The 20,993-nt window shown below is 39.7% G+C and overlaps 1 protein-coding gene across 1 annotated transcript in view; it reads left to right on the forward strand.

Moving 5' to 3' along the window:
• Positions 1-20,993, forward strand: part of ALG14 (ALG14 UDP-N-acetylglucosaminyltransferase subunit) — a 98,233-nt gene that overhangs the window by 28,497 nt on the left and 48,743 nt on the right. The window contains exon 3 of the mRNA XM_019957019.2: positions 8,084-8,215. Within this exon, the coding sequence (XP_019812578.2) occupies positions 8,084-8,215 (132 nt within the window). The remainder of the gene's footprint in view (positions 1-8,083; positions 8,216-20,993) is intronic.

The raw sequence follows: 20,993 nt of genomic DNA on the forward strand, positions 1-20,993 counted from the left end.
AAACTCCTATTTAGCTTGTCACAAATCTAAAGCCAGATATGTCTGTGGTTTTTAGTAGTGATGTAATTCTGAAAGACACTTTGAAAGTTACAAGTTGTCGTATGCCCTTAGCGTTTCACTTAGTGTTCCATATAATTCCAGACAAACTAGAAGCTTGAAAAAAAATCTATTACTCTTTTTTTTTTTTTTTTTTAACTCTTAAACATTCCGCCTTTGCTGTGGATTTGGTTATACATCAATCGAGTATGTGTGGGGAACACTGGGAGGCTCTGTGGGCTACACAGTAATGTAAGCCTGGTCCCTGCTACTTCTTAATGAGAAAGCTTACATAGATAGATGAAAAGGATGTCTCTATATGGTGAAGAGAGAATTATGGAGAGTGTCTCTTTGTCTTTGATATCACTGCCAATTGTGTGAAAAAAACTGGATCACATTGCAGGATAGACACATACTGCAGGGTGGCCATGTTGACCTACACAGAAAGAAAGGACTCAACTACAACATAGTTTCTCAGAGAAGGCAATGGCACCCCACTCCAATACTCTTGCCTGGAAAATCCCATGGACGGAGGAGCCTGGTGGGCTGCAATCCATGGGGTCGCTAAGAGTCGGGCACGACTGAATGACTTCATTTTCACTTTTCACTTTCATGCATTGGAGAAGGAAATGGCAACCCACTCCAGTGTTCTTGCCTGGAGAATCCCAGGGACTGGGGAGCCTGGTGGGCTGCCGTCTATGGGATCCCACAGAGTCGGACATGACTGAAGCGACTTAGCAGCAGCAGCAGCAGCACAACATAGTTTCTAGGAGTGTGTGACCTAGTTGGCTGCCAGGTAGGAGCAACAGCAAAACAGCAGAACCTGCCAACAGGGCCTCGGGGTCTAATATTCAACAGAAAAGTCTGAAGATTTCTAAGGCCCTGCGTTTTTGTTCTGAATTTTCCCCGGAAAGGCTTGGGGGCAGAGGAGGGAGTCATTGGTAACAGCGGTAGGTGGGGGAGGGGAGCCAAACCTACAGTGCAGAGCGGAGCACAAAGTGCAGAGAGGAGAGAGGAGGCCAGGAGAGCAGCTGCCATAGAGATGCAGCACACTCTGGGGGTGGCAGGCTGGCGACACATGGGGCAGGCGGGTTGCCGAACAGAGAAAGAAGAGAAAATGGGTCAGGATGGTAGCTGGCTGTCTTAGAAACGACAGGAGGCCAGGAAGCACAGCTCCAGGGGCAGCTGATTCAACTAGCTGTGTCAGGGAGTCAGGCTTCTCAGCAGGAAGGCTTAGGGACTCAAGGCCAGGGTTCCAGTCCTGGCTCTACCACTTGCTGGCTCTGTCCCCCTGGGAAATTTGACTCCTCATCTGTGAAATGAGGAGATGGGATTAATTGGTGCTTTATGTTCCTGAGATGGTATGAGATAAAGAATCATTATCCTCCCCAGCAGAGACCACAGGTTGGGACTTCTAGAAATGGTAATGACACTCATTTATCTATTCAGTGGTGAAGAGCACGTGTGACTCATGAAACACCATGCTGCGTGCCAGCCTCACGAAATCCTGTCCTTCACTAGAGCTCTTGCTCTGGAGAGAGAGGCAGGGAGCAGTCAAGCAACCACAAACAAGTTAATTTGCATTACCAAGAACTGCTGTGAAGATAGTAAAAGAAGACAGTGTGGTCAGGGAGGGGCTGATGGAGGAGAAGTGAATCCTCTGAGGAGAGAACATTCAAGAGAGACCTGATTTGCAGGAAGGAGCTTACTAGGAGAAAGTCCCGGGGCAAGGCAGACTGCTCAGAAGAAGCAGAAAAGGCCCTCAGGAAGGAATGAGTCCGGCACATTCAAACAGCAGAAAGGAGACCAGTGTGGTTAGGGTGAGCAGGGGGCGGTTGGGGAGGTAAGCCAGCCCCAGACTACATGGGACCTTGGAGGCAGTGGTAAGAAAGTTGGATCTCATCCAAAGAGTAGCCGTAAGCCTTTGGAGGGTTTTAAGCAGGAGAATGAAAGGAAAGATCTGCTGTACATTATGAAAAGATCGCTCTGGAGATTCTGTGAAGGATGAAATGAAGGCAAGCAAGAGGAGAAGCGGAGATGAATTAAGAGGGAATTGTAATAGTGAGAGGTGGTGATGGCTTGGACCATGAAAGTGGCAAGAATGTAGGGAAGAAGTGGGTAGATAGGAATGTGTGTAGAGGTTTGGGAAGAAGGAAGCAGGGGGACAGTCCCCCCCACCAGCCCTCGTCTCTGCTAGTGCCAACATAGATCTTCATGTCTATTCAGGAAATCTGTTTATGATAGAGTCTTCTCTTCATTTGTCAATTTTTGGTTTGGTAGTGCAGGGGTATCCTGTTTTGGTAGCAAATATAATAGTTGAGTTTCAAGTTGTTATAGAAAAGCCTAGTAAATAGAGGAACACCAAAACAAGTATATATTTCTTGCCCTAGTAGAATGGATTGAGGGTCGCCGGTTTAGCAGTCCACAGTGTTTCTCAAAGGAAGAACTGTGCCTGGGTCTCTGTAAGAATCCAGGAAAAAGCTGACCCTGCTTGGGTCATGTGGCCACTCCCAAATCAAATGTTAGATTTGGGGATGTGGCTCAGTGGGTAAAATGATGGGTGAAGCATGCTTTGTGTCCTGCATCCCATTAATAAGACATAAAAAAAGGGTCGGGACAGTTTCTTCAAGGCAAAGGTACAGACTAACAAAAACAGTATGTCTATAAAGATGCCTTCACTTGAATTGCTCCAGATGCCACAACTCCTCAGAATGCCTGGTCATAGCCAAGCCTAAATTGTAGCTCTCTGAAATTGTTCCATTCCTTTGTCTTCAAAGGAACTTTTGTGAAGACCAAAATATAAGCATTCTGTCAATCAGTTTTCCTCATTTACTTCTTTATATGTTTGATTATCTTCTGAAACTCTATAAAGTAATAAAAACTCTCAAGATTTTGTCCTGGCCTGGTTCTCAGTATTTCTTCTAGGCGACATGGGACATCAGACACCCCAGCACCAACTTCTGTGTATCAGGCATGGATAACTTGAGGGCTCCGTCCATATCAGGATGGCCTTAGGCTTCTATCCACTTGACTGTCTGCCTGCACATAGGTTAATACAGACCCAGTGGGCATAGAATTTTTCAAACACTTTTAGATACACAGTGGGAGGCTCTCTAACCTCACTCCCTTTCCCTTTGTGCTCATACCTCAGGCATCAGATCATTCCTCTCTCATGGACCTGTTTTCTGGGGAGAGGATCCACAAGGGCTAAGAAGTTCCTTGAGGCCCTTGTGAATGGTCGGTTTCACAGAGAGAAGTCTAGGCTGTGTACCCAGGTCTCGTTAATTTGTCGTTGGTTCCTTCTCATCTCCCTTAGGGTTTCATGCCTCTTGACACTGGCTGTTTGTGAACTCTCAACCCAGAGCTGTGCTTGGGCATTTTCCCTCTAGCCCCAGGAATTCCCATTTATTGAGTAGATTGTACAAATAAGGCCCATGGAAGCACTCTGAAATTACCTGCTTTGTGTCATTTCTTCATTCCTAGTCTAAATACATCTCAGCTAAGTGACAGGAAGCTTGAATTATTTTCTATTAATATCCAATAATGTACGAATCATTTATTCAGTAAATATGCATTGCTCAAATACTCAAAAGCACTGAGATTGCAGTGATTCAGGTTCCTGGCCTCTTCAGGTAAGTTATATTCTAGTGGACCAAACAGACAGACATGTGGAGGAAACATATAATATGCCAGGAGAGTAAGTAGGGTAACTTTAAAACAAAAAGCAAGCCTGGTGTTTGGAGGAGAAAGGAGTGTGTGTACAGGCAAGAGGAGCAGGGTTATGTAGAAAGATGAGTCGGAAAAGGTGCCTCTGAGAACTGATCTGATGGAGTTGGGTGGGAAGAGACTTGGATTTGGAGAGAAATCTCTATTTTGGTAGGATTGCCAGTTACCTGACAATTTAGATGGCATTTGGAGGTACCGGCCTCTCTGGTGTGAAGCCATAAGCCAGAAAGTGGCACCATATGTAACCACCACCACTCACCCTGGCCCCATCCCCTGCTAGTAACCGTCATGGTTCTGACCCCTTGCCTAGCTCAGTCCTTACTACCCACCTTTCTCCACACTGGTCACCACCTCTCTGTTGCCCTGTTTATCACACTGGTAGAACTTCCAGGCTGGCTTTCTTCACAGCTACCACTTAAGCTCTCGTCCTTGATGGTAATGTAGATGCTTGCATCACATTGCCTTGGACTATTCTGAATAAATTTTCTTTCCTATCTCTAGGATGAACCTACCTACTCATTGCCCACCCTATGGGTAACAATAGACTCTATCATTGAAACTGAGACACTTCTGAGAGCAGAAGGAAGTATTATTAATAATTATGCTGGGACTACACGTATAAACTGGGACCACCTGTGCAAACTGGATGATTGGTCACTGTGTGCATGTGGTGATGGGCCCAGGTATCTCCAGCCCACGAGTGGAACCAGGACCCCCCTCCCCAGCCTGGCATCTCATCCGAAGAATGAGGTTGGGCTCCTTATATGGCTCATCCAGAAGTCAAATATAGGTCACCCCTCTTCAGGCACTACCTTGTTTTTTCACCCTCAGGCCTGTCTTTCTAGTTCCCGTCAAGGAGGCTCCAGAACACGCTTCCACTAGTTTCCCTTCTGCTGGGAATGGACTGAAGATTTCCAGAACCTGTTTTCTCAGCTTCTTCAAGCTGCCACCCGGGATGAGATGTAGGCTCTTCTCCCTTGTCCAGGTCTCAGAGAGCTGTCTCCAGACCCTTGCATAGGCCCTAGAAGGCCTGTGTTTTTGCCTCTCTGGGGTCTGGAAGGAGTCAGAGGAGTGGACTTTCAAGCCAGAGTCAAACCAATCTCCCTTCCAACCCCTCAGGATGCTAAAAATACCCCCCAAAATATTGTTCATTGTTCTTTACATAGCTATAAGCAAAGAAGATGCAGTTGTGCATGTGTGTATATATATATTAATAATAGAGTGAAATAATGCTATTTGCAGCAACATGGACGGACCTAGAGACTGTCATACTAAGTGAAGTAAGAAAGAGAAACACAAATACCATGAATATCACATATTTGGAATCTAAAATATAACAAATAGAGCTTATCTACGAAACATTCACAGATATAGAAAACAAACTTGTGGCTGCCGAGGTGGGAATGGCAGAGGGATGAAGTGAGAGTTTGGGACTAGCAAATGCAAACTGTTGCATATAGAATGGATAAATGGTAAGATCCTACTATATAGCACAGGGAACTACGCACTCAATATCCTGTGATAAACCATAATGGAAAAGAATATGAAAAAGAATATATATATATGTATAACACAGTCTCTTTGCTATACAGCAGAAATTAATACAACATTGTAAATCATCTAAACTTCAATAAAATAAAAAAAATTAAGTTATATTGTTCACAGCTTTAAAAGATTCAAGGGGCATAGTAAATACCCACGCTTTTTGAATAAAATATTGTAGATACTAAAGTCAGGCCTCAAATTTTGGAAGTAACACAAAAAAAAAACCTTTATAATAAGACTCAACTGAGTTATTTTTACTGTAATAATAATGACATCTTACTGGGTTCAGATGTATTGTCTAGTACAGGTCCACAGTCCCTATTCTGAAATCTTAGAAAGCTTGGAAAAACAAGGAAGAAAAAAAGTTCCAAGTTTGTCACAAGTTTATCTAATAGCAAAACCTGGGTTGAATTGGCGTGAAGCATATTGTCTCATCTCACTTAGTGTGAATATTCCTATTTTGCTGCAGAAATATTAATATTTGAAGAAGCTTGGAGAAGTTTCGGTTACTTCTCCAAACTTTAAAGGTGGGTATTGTGTAATATGTGGTATATGTACTATAATACCTGTTCACAACACTTCTGACCCAAAGGTTTCTGATGGGGGATTTTGTCTCTGCAGTGCTGAAATCTAGGCCCATGTGCCCACAATGCAGAGAGCCAAATTCCGGCAGCCAGAGTCTGCAGCAAAGTAAGGGTTTACTGCCAGGCACCAAGTAAGGGAGTGGGAGACAAGCCTCAGATCCATTCCCACTTTTTCTTCAAGTTAGGGATTTCTTTTTTTTTTTAAGGGTAAGAACAAAGACTGATATTAATTGGCTTGTGACATTTCTTAATCATAGTTTTGGGACTCAGGATGTTCTGTTTTGTGAGTCTCAGACCAGGGGGTCCATGGCTCGGGGGTCTGTTAGCTCATCTTGTCCTGGAGAAACAAGCTGGGTTTGTATGTTAACGATGAAAACACATACTAGTGATTTTAGTACATTAGCAATGAGTATTGGCAATATATATTTTAGTCATCGGACACTGGTAGGATTAGTGCTCAGTTAGCATAGAATTGAGGTCAGAGGGGACAATAAAGGGAATAAAGATTTGCATAGAGAGATAGTCATAAACTCAGTAAGGGAACTCAGTTTTAGGGGAATTCAGTTTCAGCTAACAGGACTATTTTACCCATTACATGTTTTCAATGAATAATCTCCACAAATTAGGCAAACACAACCTCCAACAAGATTCCTTACAAGTTTGCCCCCTTTTGGATTCTGCTCCTTGTATGGTCTATAGTTTGGGAACTCTTTGTATTATTTTCTCATTGAACATTTACTACCTTAATCCTTTGGAAGAAAACAAACACACTGAAATAGTAAATGATTAATAAGTAAATAATAATAGTGAATAACATATTGAGCCCAGAGCTTTTGTTCTTCTCTGGTGTAGCATGGAAGGAAAAGGGAATATCCTTTATCATCATATGTAAAAGAGAGTGGTCACATGTGTCCCCCATTTTCACTTTATGCTGAATTCTAGGAACTACATAGATGCCCTCCTGGAGGATAGCATAAACCTTCACACATGAGTTCATGCTTTATGAGTCTCAGACCAGGTGGTCCGTGGCTCAGGGACCAATTTCTTCATGCAAATACTAATATTTGTATGTCTTCATGCAAATACTAATGTGTGTACCAGTGTGTATACCAACACACATAACTGTGTGATTTGTTAATACATACTGGATCATATTAAACATACTGTCCTGCAACGTGCATATTCACTTTGACAACTTATCTGGGCACATCTTCCATCTCTGTTCATATAAATCTATATCATTTGTTCTTATATATTTCATTGCATGGACTTTTCCTATCCCTTTGGAGGATATTGGACGGTTTCCAATTTCCACAAATACAGTGATAAAGTGGATAGCATATGGATAAATCTGTAGGATGTATTTCTGGAAACAGAAAGGCTGGATCAAAAATAGACAAACTTAAAATTCTTATAGATATTCCCAAACGGCCTTCCCCAAAAGTTACATCAATGTGTTTGCCAAGGGAATGTAAATGTCTGTTTCCCTATATCCTCAGTAACATTAAATATCCACAATCTCTGCCAACTCGATAGGTGAAAAATAACTCATTGCTTCCTTTTATGTTTAATTGTTAACCATCTTTTCAAATGTTTGACTATGTTTCCTGTTTAGAATTATCTGTTCCATCTCCTTTGCCCATCTTGATACTAGGTTTCTTGTCTTATATTATTGATTTGTAATGACTCTGCATATCAGTATGTTAAGGTCTTTACATAAAACATATTTTATAGAAAATTTCCCTTAACTATTGTCAGTAGGCTTCCTTGGTGGCTCAACCATAAAGAATCCACCTGCAATGAACAAAACCCAGGTTCGATCCCTGGGTTGGAAAGATCCCCTGAAGAAGGGACTGGCTACCCACTCCAGTATTCTTGCCTGAAGAATTCCATGGACAGAGCAGCCTGACAGGCTGCAGTCCATGCGGTAGCAAAGAGCTGGACATGACTTAGCAACTAACAGTTATTGTCAATATTGACTTTAACAAGGCTGTCATATTTAGGAACTTTTTGTGATAACCCAGTGATGTGTGTTGTATAAAACACGAAAAAGGCTTAGCTTAAAAGTAATTCCAAAGAAAGTTAAAAGTAATCAAGACAGCATTTCCTGTTTGTACAAATGTTAACTGTTACTATGTTTAACTCCCGTATCGGTGGCCCAGTTGATTTGGGTTTTCCCTATTTCCTTCCAGTTTCCTGAATACTATGTTCACCGCATTCCCAGAAGCCGGGAGGTCCAGCAATCCTGGCTGTCTTCAGTGCTCACCACCTTGTACTCCATGTGGCTGTCTTTCCCCCTGACTTACCGAGTGAAGCCAGATTTGGTACGTATCTGGTGCCAAATACCAGATTTGGTATTTGGAGGGGAGCGAGGGTCACTCTCCTATGGATGCTTTGTTGGTAATAGGACAAGCTGTTTTCATAAACAGCTACCATTTATCATTGCGCTAGATACTGTACCAGGCCTTTTATTGGCGTGTGCTAAGATTTATCATTTCAATGCACTTTGCTGAAAGAGGTGAGGAATTTGTCTTCCCTCTCTGGCTATAACTTGAGCCCTGAATTTGCCTTCTTCCTCCCTCTCTGTCTCATGGCAGTAAGAACTAACAGAGCACTTCTTTAACCAGTTTGTTCTCCTGTCCACCTGTGGTTCCTGAGCCAACATCATGTGCTTACTTGTCAGCTGGAAAAGAGCCAGTTTTTTATTCCTTTTCAATACTTTTCTTGTTTTGTCAAAACTCTGTTACCGATACTCTGTAATGGCCTATTTAGAAAAGAATCAAAAAAAGTGTGGATATATGTATCTTATTTACTTTGCTGAACACTTGCAGCAAACCCAGCATTGTAAATCAATTATACCCCAGTAAAAATTTTAAAAATTGGCAATCTAGTAGGCAAATAAAACTTTGTTACCAGAAATGATATACAATGGGCAGAATGTCATACACTCCCAAGTTTTTATAGGAAAGTAATACAGAATATAGAAATGCGAAAACTTTATTAGTACACCGTATTAAACCTTACCTTCCTTATCTATAACGGTCTTAAATTCTCTGTGGATGAAGTTCTGTTACTAAATTCTAAATGCACTTCAGTGTAAGGCAGATCAGCAGATATGTTATCACAATAGTGTAGACAGCTCTTAAATAATATTCTCATTCCTGTTTAAGGCAGAATCCATTAATCTGTGTAGCCTTAAAGAAACTCTTGATTAACTTACCTTATACATGATTTCTGGCACAGTGGATATTATTTTCATGAATAGTTGGACAAAAATGCACTTAGCTCTGATGATTTTGAAAGATCTCTATCACTTTGGTCTTTGCCTTTCACCAACTGAACTGCCATTCAAGTGCCTCCTTTAGATTAGAATTTTAAAACTGGAATTTTCCATATGAATAATTTAGATTGTTTTTAAAAGCTATAATTTATAAGCAGTGAAATGCAAAGATCTTAAGTATATAATTAGACTATATCTCTTATCAAGATATAGAACATTTCTATCACCCCACTGGCCCCTGCCCAAGCAACCAATTTCTGGTGATTCCTATCACCATAGATTAATTTTGCTTATATTTATTTTAAAATTTTTGACAAAGTAAATTTATCTCACAGTCTCCAACCACATTTTTAGTGTGTAAAATTCAGATGTTTTCTGAAAGATCATTAGTGCTCTTAAGGGGCTTCTCTGGTGACTCAGTGATAAAGAACACACCTGCCAACACAGAAGACTCAAGTTTGATCCTTGGGTTGAGAAAATCCCCTGGAGGAGGAAATGGGAACCCACTCTGGTATTTTTGCCTGGAGAATTCCATGGACAGAGGAGCCTGGTGGGCTATAGTACATGGGGCCACAAAAGAGTTGGACATGACTGAGCAACTGAGCACACATGTGTGTACTGCTCTTAAAGATTTAATTATTCCTGAAACTTAAGAGATAAAATGGAAGAAAAATGGTCTTCACATTTTAAGCTGGAAGTTTTGAGTTTACATTACTAAGTCACTGAGGGTATGGCCACTGTCACAGACAGCAGCCAGGTTCGGGTGTGATGACTTGAGGACGCTAAGGTGTGAAAGTGAGAAGGAGGCAATGATGTGATGGCTGATGTCTGCTGTGGACATGGAGGGCTCTGCTGTCTGCCTGGCCGAAGTGTTTAATACCCTTGTGGTGGGAAGAGTAGCCGATGGGGCATGAAGACACTGGGTCCCAGGCTCATTTTGGCTTTTATTTGATTTTAGATCCCTTCTGGGCCTCATTCTCTACCTTAAAACAAAAGGACTGAACTAGATGTCCTCTCAGTTTCCTTCAAACTTAGTCTAAAATTTTATGAGTGCCATAAATTTGCCTATAAAGAGTGGAAGGAAAAAAAAACTATTATGTTTCTAAAGGAATAAGAGGGGGGAAAGGAGGGAATGTGAGGTACTTATTTCCATTTTAAACTGAGTTTTCAAAATTATTTCAAACCTGAGCATTGTCCAGTCTGCTGTTCTGATATGGTTGGCGTCACAAAATGAACTCCCACTTAGTGCAAGTCCCTTTTACACACACACCAAGTTAACGGGTAAAAGGCCTTTTTTCCTACTTCAAAAGCAGAACTACAACATACAGCTCTCTCCTGTATTTGTCCTTGACTTTTTCTTTTTTAAAAAAATTATAAAAGGCACTAATTCTTTTGAGTATTTTTGCCCTTTTAAACTGAAATATAGTAAATTTATAGTGTTGTGTTCGTTTCAGGTATACAGAAGAGTGATTCAGTTGTGTGTGTGTGTATGTATATATATTCTTTTTCAGATTCTTTTCCATTATAGGTTATTGCAAGATATTGATTATAGTTCCCTGTGCTGTACAGTAGACCTTGTTCTTTATGTCTTTTATGTATAGTAGTTTGTATCTGTTAACCTCAAACTAATTTGTCCCTCCACCTTCGTCCCCTTTGGTAACCAAAAGATTGTTTTCTATGTCTGTTAGTCTGTTTCTGTTTTGTAAATAAGTTCATTTGTATCGGTTTTGTTTGTTTTTGGATTCCACGAATAAGTGATAACATATGGTATTGTCTTTCTCTGACTTATTTCACTTAGTATGATAATCTCTAGTTCCATTCATGATGCTGCAAATGGCATTGTTTCATTCTCTTTTATGTTGAGCAATATTTCGTTGTATATGTATGCTACATTCTTATCCCTTCATCTGTTGGGCATGCTTACATTGCTTCCATGTCTTGGGTATTATACATAGTGCTGCTGTGAACATGTATCTTTTCAAATTAACATTTTTATCTTTTCTGGATCTGTGCTCAGGAGTGGGATTGCTAGGTCATATGGCAACTCTGTTTTTAATTTTTTAAGGAATGTCCATACTGTTTTCCTCAGTGACTGCATCAATTTACATTCCCACCAACCGTGCAAGAAGGTTCCCTTTTCTCCATGCCCTCAGCACTTACTATTTGTAGACTTTTTGGTGATGGCCATTCTGACTCGTGTGAGTTTTGATTTTCATTTCCCTAACAGTTAATGATGATGAGCATCTTTTCATGTACTGTTGACCATCTATATGTCTTCCTTGGAAAATTGTCTCCAGATCGTCTGCCCATTTGGTTTTTCGTTATTAAGTTGTATGAGCTGTTTGTATATTTTTGAAATTAAGCCCTTGACGTTTGCTTCATTTTCAAATATTTTCTCCATGTCTGTAGATTGTCTTTTTGTTCTGTCGAGGGTTTCCTTTGCTGTGTGAAAGCTTCTAAGTTTGATTAGGTCCTATTTGTTTATTTTTGCTTATAGAAAGAATATTGTCTTGGAAATATAGAGTGACAATTTATGTCAGAGAATGTTTTGCCTATGATGTTTTGTAGTTTTATGGTATCATGTCTGACATTTAGGTCTTTTAAGCCATTTTTAGTTTCTTTTTGTGTATAGTATAAGGATGTATTCTAACTTCATTGATTTACACATGACTGTCCAGCTTTCCCAGTACCACTTGCTGAAGAAACTGCCTTTTCTCCTTTGTATATTCTTGCCTCCTTTGTCAAAAATTAATTGACCACAGTGCCTGGGTTTATTTCTGGGCACTCTGTTCTGTTCCATTGATCCATATGTCTGGTTTTGTGCATTCTTATGACTTTGATCAAAGTTTCTTTTTTACTTCTGTTAAAAAAGAAAACCCCACTTTTAGAAACAATAGTAATATCAGACCTTAAATTACCTGAGTTGTCTAAACAGCAAGGTGATTTTCTGCTTCACCTCAGTTGTGTGCACCTGAGCCAGTAAGTTGACTCTCCATTCAACTGTCTCTGTTCCTCACTTTGTCATCTGTAAAACAGAAATAAAGTCACTTTCCTTGTTTCAGAGTGAATGGTGAATAATAGAACATTTCAGTGTTTTTTAAATGGAAATTCCATCTGGTATATAATAGCTAACATTTATTGACCACAGTTACATGTACCAGGCTTGGTCCTTAGTACTTGCGTTCATGCTGTGTGAGGTGGGTAGTACTGTTACGCACATTTAATAGAGGAGGACTCTCAGGCTCTGTGAGACAGGAAGTTACTTGTCCAGAGTATGCAAAACCAGGAAATAACAAAGCTAGGTCTAGAATCCAGGTCTTTCTGATTCCACAGCCCAAAGCCTTAACTACTGGACTGTATGCCCCATTCTGGCTCACCATGGAAGGTGTATTCATTCATGTAGGCCAATTAGAAGTCAATTAATAAATTAATTTTAAAATAAATTACATTAAATATCAGTCCTCTAATTGAGTATGTAAATTTAAATATACCCCAACAGCTCAAGTTAAGTACTTGCTTTCATAATAGATTTAACAAAGACTGATCTAATTGAATAATAGTAATAATAGTGTATATTTCAAAATTAAGTATCATGTATATTTGTCAAAATATAATATTTTTAGAATACAAAATGGATAATTCAAATAAGTATTAATAAAGAAGTATTACAGAATTTTACAAATGAGACTGATGTGGAAAATTGAATTCATATTTATCAGTTTTCTATTATAGAAAATCATATGTAAAACCATTGTAAGAATATGTAATATTATATCTTAATTTAACTTTTTGAATGAGATAGTAATCCAAAAACTCAGGTTGTTTTGAGGGAAAAGTGTAGAATTGTGCTTATTGAGCATGTATTAAAAGGCATACTTGTTTGGGGGACTTCCCTGGAAGTCCAGTGGTTAAGACTCCAAGCCTCCAATGTAGGGAGCTTAGGTGTGATCCCTGGTCAACAAACTAAGCTCCCACATGCCACGCAGTGGAAAAAAAGTCATGCTTGCTTCTTCTAAGCCAATTATTAGATGAAAAGTATCTTAGAGGATAGGTTATAAACTCTCATTTGGAGGCCTGAATCTAGTCTTTACTAATTGGAATGGATGGTTTCTTCTTTTACAAGGTCATGAAATAACTTTTTAGGTGGTTCTGATATTTCACGTATCATATTTTTCCAAGAAATATGGCTTTGCCAGGCATCCTGTGAATAAGAGTTGTAAGTTCCAAAGGGTATCGTTGAGTCTAAAAAGACAATTGGACAGAAAATAGATCGCTGGTTGCCAGCATCTGAGGTGGGGGAGGGACTGACTACAAAAAAAACTTGAAGGAACATTTTTGGGTGAAAAGCTGTTCTAAATCTTGATTGTGGTGGTGATGGTGGTGGTTGTTAATTGCATGCGTTTGTCATAACTAAGACTTGTGTGCTAAAAGGGATAAATTTCACTCTGTAAATTATATCTTAATAAATATCAGTTTTAAAATCTGAATCGTGGCTGAAAGCCTCAAATCTTTGCCTCCCAGTAGCTTCATATATAGCATGTAATTTATCTTTGAGTAAAAGTGATTTGGTGAATCGTTGCTTACTCCTCTCTACACCTCACCACGCTAGTGTTTTTAAGACCCTCTCTTAAGTGGCACAAATACCAGAGTCGAGTTACAGCATTTATCTAAAATTTCTAACACAAAATTCAACTCCTTCGCCGAATTACGAATCTGGGTCAGGGAACATCACTAGCAGCCAAAAATGACATAGTTCATCAAATGAGCTGAGTTTTCTAGTCATTCCAATCACATTATTTTATGTTTGTCTCTGTAACCTTGGAAACAGCAAGTAGAGTTGGTGAAGTTTGCGATGCTGTATTATATGTTTGATTCTAGGTGAGTCTGTCATCATCAAAGAGTTAGTTATTGAAAGTATATGTTAAATGCCTACTGCTTTTCCCCTTGTACTGCTTATCCACTTGTACATCCAATAGGCATCTGAAACTTTCTTGGTTCAAAATCGTAGGTATTTCCTATTTTTTCCCAGGTGGCACAGTGGTAAAGATTCCACCTGCCAACTCAGGAGACACAAGAGATGTGGGTTTGATCCCTGGGTTGGGAAGGTCCCCTGGAGAAGGAAAGGACAGCGCACTCCAGTATTCTTCCCTGAGCTCTTGCGTGCGCGCGCACACACACACACACACGTACGTGCATGCTAAGTCACTTCAGTCATATCCGACTGTTTGCGACGCTATGAACTGTAGCCTGCCAGGCTTCTCTGTCCCTGGGGCTTCTCAGAGTACTGGAGTGGGTTACCATGCCCTTCTCCAGAGGAACTTCCTGACCCAGGGATCAAACACACACTCTTCCCCATCTTGGTAAACTTACTTAAGTCAAGTTTTCAGGAGACATCTTTGATTTATCACTGCCACACCCTACTCCTGTTCAACAGCAAGCCCTGCCAGCCATGTCCTCACAATTTATCATGATTTCTGTCTGTTTCCGTCCATGTTCACTGTCCGCCTGCCATCCAGCACCACCCCATCCCCATTGCATGGTCTCTTGCCTGCCTGTGGACATTCATAACCCCCTGCAATTTTACCACTCAGCAGCCAATGTGATTTATAATGTAAATCAGAGTCTGTTACTCCTCACAGAATGCTGTTACATCCAGCAGTCTTCTATGTTCTTAGAATAACATCCAAATTTCTCACTGTAGCCTGCATGCTCCAGCCTGACCAGCTTCTCTGACCTCTTCTCCTCCTCCTCTCTTTCCCTAGTTTTCTATGTGCCAGACAGACCTGCCTTTTTTTCTCCTCCAACAAACCCATCTGATTCATATCTCAGAGCCTTTGTACATGCTGTTTCCTGTGGGTGGGGCTCTTCACACCTGGTCTAAATGTGACTGGTGCCTTTCTGTTCTCTGAGCTCAAATGTTCCCTCCTCACAAAGGCCTCCCCTTATACAAGCCCTTCCTCCAGCCCATGTCCTCACCTCTCTGAGAGACTGCCCTGCTTTAGTTTCTTCAGAGTCCTAATCCCAATTTAAAAAAAAGAAAAAGAAAAGCTATTTTATATATGTGTTTGTCATTCCATAAGAAACTGCAGCTGCCGTGTTACTGTACTGATGCAGCAGTGCCTGGCACTTGGTAACCTCTCAGTACGTATTTTTGATGAATGGTTCAGTCACTGTGCTAAGTTACTGGTGCCTTATGGTGGCGAATGAACACTGCTATGGGAGTATCACAGAAGAACTCAGTGGTTCCCTCACTCACAAATGGTGGTCAGGGACCCTGCTCTATGACAGGATTTATCCTGAGTGTGAGAAGTATGAAAGTAAGCACAGTAGACAGCAGTCTTGCCCACAGCTGGGTTATTATAGTGCAATAGGTCCTCTGGGGTGGAGAAGGCAATGGCACCCCACTCAGTATTCTTGCCTGGAGAATCCCAGGGATGGGGGAGCCTGGAAGGCTGCAGTCCATGGGGTCGCTGGGGGTCGGACACGACTGAGCGACTTCACTTTCACTTTTCACTTTCATGCATTGGAGAGGGAAATGGCAGCCCACTCCAGTATTCTTGCCTGGAGAATCCCAGGGATAGCGGAGCCTGGTGGGTTGCCGTCTATGGGGTCGCACAGTCGGACACGACTAAAGTGACTTAGCAGCAGGTCCTCTGGGGAGCTGGATATGGCTTGAGAGTGGAGATGACATTTAACCAAAGATGGGTAAGAGTTAATCGGTCAGAGAATAGAAAAAAGGTCATTTTAAGAAGAGTAAAAGATTAATAAGTCAGTTGAGTGAATCACATAATGTATATAAGATTGAAGTCTTTAGACTGTACCTTTATTAATTAGCATTTCACATATAATATTTTATTGTTATGAGAAATTAATGAGATCCAAAACTTAAGACCTGAATGCAGTAGCAAGGTAGTCATTTTTATAATGTTAATTATGGGTACTTGTTAAGATGACATATGGGACTTTTTTCTCTATAAACCCCATAGATTTTTCTGAATGAAATGAATTTTTCTGAATGAAAAAAAACAGATTTTTTTTCATTGAAGTGCAATAGTATTTAAAGGAAATGACCACTTAAACATTTTATTGATTTATCATTTTGATTCATGTGAATGGAACACCTTAAAGTCGTATTTTTAAAAAATTTTAGAAAAATAAAATTTTTTCAACTCTCCCTGTGTCAGTTACTATTCTATGTGCTTTACATATGTTAACTCATTTAATTCCCTTAGCAGTCCTGTGACATAGTACTCTTTATCTCTGTTCTATGGATAAATAGCTCAAAATCCAGAGATGTCTGAGCAACATGGTCACAAACCTAGTCAGAGTAGCATAGTTCCAATTCTCTTAGAAATGTGTCAGGTTCTGCCAAAATTAGATAACTTATTCAATAGAAACTTAACTAGTATTTTTTAATGTCTGTATTGCAGCAGCACTGAAAGCAGCACTGGCTAAATAAAATATAACCAGTGTCCTCAAGAAGCTTATATTTAGTTAGCTTCAAGGAAAATGGAATAAAGAAATAACAGGTAGACATGAAATAGTAATTCTGTTGCGGGGGGAAGCCATTTAAATCAGAAATAGTTCTTCCATCTCTTCAGCCTGAGCCTTGTTTGGTAGCTGAGATTCTTTTAAAAAGCATTTGAGTAGATTTTTTAGCATTTTTTTTGTTTTGAAATGATTACAGATTCAAAGAAGTTGCAGAAATAGTACATAGCACTCCAGGTACTCTTCACCGAGCTTCCCCTAGTGGTGGTCTTATATAATTGTAGTGCAAAATTGATATTAGTATAATACTATTAGGGTCTTCCCTAGTGGCTCAGCGGTAAAGAACCCTCCTGCAACGCACGAGACGCGGCAGGAGCCACGTGTTTGATTCCTTGGTTGGGAAGATCCCCTGGAAAAGGAAATGGCAACCCACTCTAATATTCTTGCCTGGGAAATTCCATGGACAGAGGCTACAACCCATGGGGATCACAAAAGAGTCAGACTCAACAGAACACAACACACACTAGTACACACACTACAGTAATTTTCTAAAACCACACTTTGTGTGTGTGTGTGTCCCCATAATACTATTAACCAGACTAAAAACCTTATTCAGTTTTCACTGTTTTTCATATGTGTTCATGTGTGGTTATGTGTGCATGTGTGTGTGTGTGTGTGTAGTTCTATGCTGTTTTAATCCATGTGTCAAAGTCGAGGTACATAACTGTTTCACATCACTGCCAGAGAACTGTGCTAGCCCTGTCCTAGCCCCAGTCCATGTTCCATGGTAGCCATTAATTCGTTTTCCATCACTATAGTTTGTCATTTCAAGAATATTCTATAAGTGGAATCACCCAGTATGAAACTTTTTGAAATTTACTTTATACACTGAGCTTAATGCCCTTGATATCCATTCAGTTTTTTAATATGTATCAATAATTCCTTTTTATTGTTAAATAGGAATTCATCCTATGTATGTACTACAGTTTGTTTAACCATTTATCAGTTCAGTTCAGTTCAGTCCAGTCGCTCAGTCGTGTCCGACGGTGCGACCCCATGAATCGCTGCACGCTAGGCCTCCCCGTCCATCACCAACTCCTGGAGTTCACTCAGACTCACGTCCATTGAGTCAGTGATGCCATCCAGCCATCTCATCCTCTGTCGTCCCCTTCTCCTCCTGCCCCCAATCCCTCCCAGCATCAGAGTCTTTTCCAATGAGTCACCTCTTCGCATGAGGTGGCCAAAGTACTGGAGTTTCAGCTTTAGCATCATTCCCTCCAAAGAAATCCCAGGGCTGATCTCCTTCAGAATGGACTGGTTGGATCTACTGGCAGTCCAAGGGACTCGCAAGAGTCTTCTCCAACCCCACAGTTCAAAAGCATCAATTCTTCGGTGCTCAGCTTTCTTCACAGTCCAACTCTCACCTCCATACATGACCACAGGAAAAACCATAGCCTTGACTAGACGAACCTTTGTTGGCAAAGTAATGTCTCTGCTTTTCTAGGTTGTCTATGTTATCTAGGCTGGTCATAACTTTCCTTTCAAGGAGTAAGCATCTTTTAAAATCATGGCTGCAGTCACCATCTGCAGTGATTTTGGAGCCCCAAAAAAGAAAGTCTGACACTGTTTCCACTGTTTCCCCATCTATTTCCCATGAAGTGATGGGACCAGATACCATGATCTTCGTTTTCTGAATGTTGAGCTTTAAGCCAACTTTTTCACTCTCCACTTTCACTTTCATCAAGAGGCTTTTGAGTTCCTCTTCACTTTCTGCCATAAGGGTGGTGTCATCTGCATATCTGAGGTTATTGATATTTCTCCCGGCAATCTTGATTCCAGCTTGAGCTTCTTCCAGCCCAGCCCAGTATAACCATTTATACTGAGGGCTATCTGTATTATTTTTCAGTTTTTTGCTGCTATGAATAAAGCTACTGTGATTATTCATATATAGGTTTTTGTGTAGACACAGGTTTCCACTTTTCTGAATAAAGGCCCAAGAATAAGATTGCTGGGTCTGATAGAAAGTACAAATTTAGCTTTATAAGAAACTGCCAAGAATTCCCTGACGATTCAGTGGTTAGGATTCTGCACTTTCACTGCCAAGGGCAAGGGTTTGATCCATAGTCAGGGAACTAATATCCCACAACCCTCACAGCCAAAAAAAAAAAAAGCCAAACCATGTTCCATAGTGGCAATACCATTTTACATCTCACTAGCAATGTATGAGAGATCCAGTTTCTCTGTCTTCTCTCTAGCATTTGGTATTATCAGTATTTCTTAGGTGTGTAGTGATATGTCATTGTTTTTAATTTGTATTTCCGTAATGGCAAATGATGTTGAACATCTTTTCATGTGCTTATTTGTCATTAATAGCTCTTCTTCACTGAAATGCTTGTTCATGTCTTTTGCCCATTTTCTAATTGAATTTTTCATTTTACTTTTGAGTTTTGTATATTCTAGATATTGGACTGTTGTCCAACATGTAGTTTACAAATAATTTCCCTCACTTCATAGTCTTTTCATCTTCCTAACAAGGTCTTTCACAAAGCAAAACTTTTTACTTTTGATGAGGTCTAATTTATCAAATTTTTCTTTCATAGATTATTCTCTTATTGTCATATCTATAACTCTTCATCCAGCCCTCAATCACAAAGATTTCCTCATATTTTCTTCTAAAAGTCTTATAGTTTTATGTTTTACATTTAAATGTATAAATCAATTTTTGTATCAGGTGTGAGGTTTAGATGAAGGCTTACTTTGCCTGGATGCCCAGTGCAAGTTTGTTTTTTTAAAAAAAGAAAAGGAAAAGAAAACTTCCCTCCTCCATTGAATTGCTTCTCCCCTTTGTTAAAAATTAGTTGGAGGGACTTCTCTGGTGGTCCAGTGGTTAAGACTCTGCTTGCTTTCACTGCAGAGGACTCAGATTGAATCCTCCCTGGTCAGGGAACTAAGACCCCACATGCAGCATGGTGCCACCAAATAATTTTTTTTAAGAGAATGATTACTAACTATAAAAAAAAAAATCAACAAAAAAATCAGTTAGAAGTTTGAAAAATAAGGTGGTTGGGTGTCGCGTTGATCTGTGTCTCTGCTTTCTCAGTACCACTCCCTTGTGGTTGCTATAGCATACAAACCTTAACTTCAGGTAGAGCGATTTCTCCTACTTCATTCTTCTTTTTCAAAATTGTCTTAGCTGTTCTGATCCCTTCCCCTTTCAATATAAACTTTAGAATAAGTTTTTCTATACATAAAACAGAGTTTTGCTGGGATTTTGATAGGAATTGCATTATGTGTATAGATCAATTGGGGAGAAATTGACATCTTTACTATATTGAGTCTTCCAAAATGTGAACATGGCATGTCTCTTCATTTATTTAGATCTTCTTATATTTTATTCATCAATGTTTTGTCATTTTTCAGCATCTAAATTATATGCATGTGTTTTAAATTAGTATCTTGGTATTTCACTTTTTTGGAAAATTGTAAGTTATAAATGGAATTGTGTTTTTAATTTTGGTTTCTACATGTTTGTTGCTAACATACCAAAATACTGTTGATCTTTGTTTATCTCACTCAGATTCTGTGATCTTGCTTTCCTAAATAGATTTTCTTGGATTTTCTAGAAAAAAATCATATTTTTTACAAATAAGAAAGTTTTATTTCTTCTCTTCCAATCAGTATATAATTTATTTCCTTTTCTTACTTTATTGCACTGAATAGGGCTTCTAGTATTATGTTTAATAAGAGTGATGAGAGCAGCTTTGTCTCTTTTCCAATTTTAGAGGAAAAGCATTCATTCTTTCACCACTGATTATGATGTCAACTTTAGGCTTTTTATAGATGCTCCTTGTCAAGTTGAAGAAGTTTCTCTTTTGTATTAGTCAGGGTTCTCCAGAAAAACTGAACCAGAAACAATAGGATAGAATTTTACTCAGCCTTTTTGTACTATTTAGGTGTTCAGCTTAACACATTAGGGAGAACAATGCACTTTACTCAGTCTACTGATTGAAATGTTAATCGTACCCCAAAACCCCTCACTGACATTGTTGTTGTTCAGTTGCTAAGTTGTGTCCAACTCTTTGCGACCCCATGGACTGCAGCATGCCAGGCTTCCCTCTCCTCTTCTATCTCCCGGAGTTTGCTCAGACTCGTGTCCATTGTGTCTATGATGCCATCCAACTATCTCATCCTGTCATCTAAATAGATTTTCTGGGATTTTATTTTCTTAATTTATTGTTTTGTTTTCTTAATTTTAATTTATTTTCTTAATTCTTAATTTATTGCACTGGCTAAGACTTCTAGTATGTTTAATACTTTCCCAGCATCAGGTTCTT

Source organism: Bos indicus, chromosome 3 (assembly GCF_029378745.1).
Source record: "Bos indicus isolate NIAB-ARS_2022 breed Sahiwal x Tharparkar chromosome 3, NIAB-ARS_B.indTharparkar_mat_pri_1.0, whole genome shotgun sequence".
NCBI lineage: Eukaryota > Metazoa > Chordata > Mammalia > Artiodactyla > Bovidae > Bos > Bos indicus.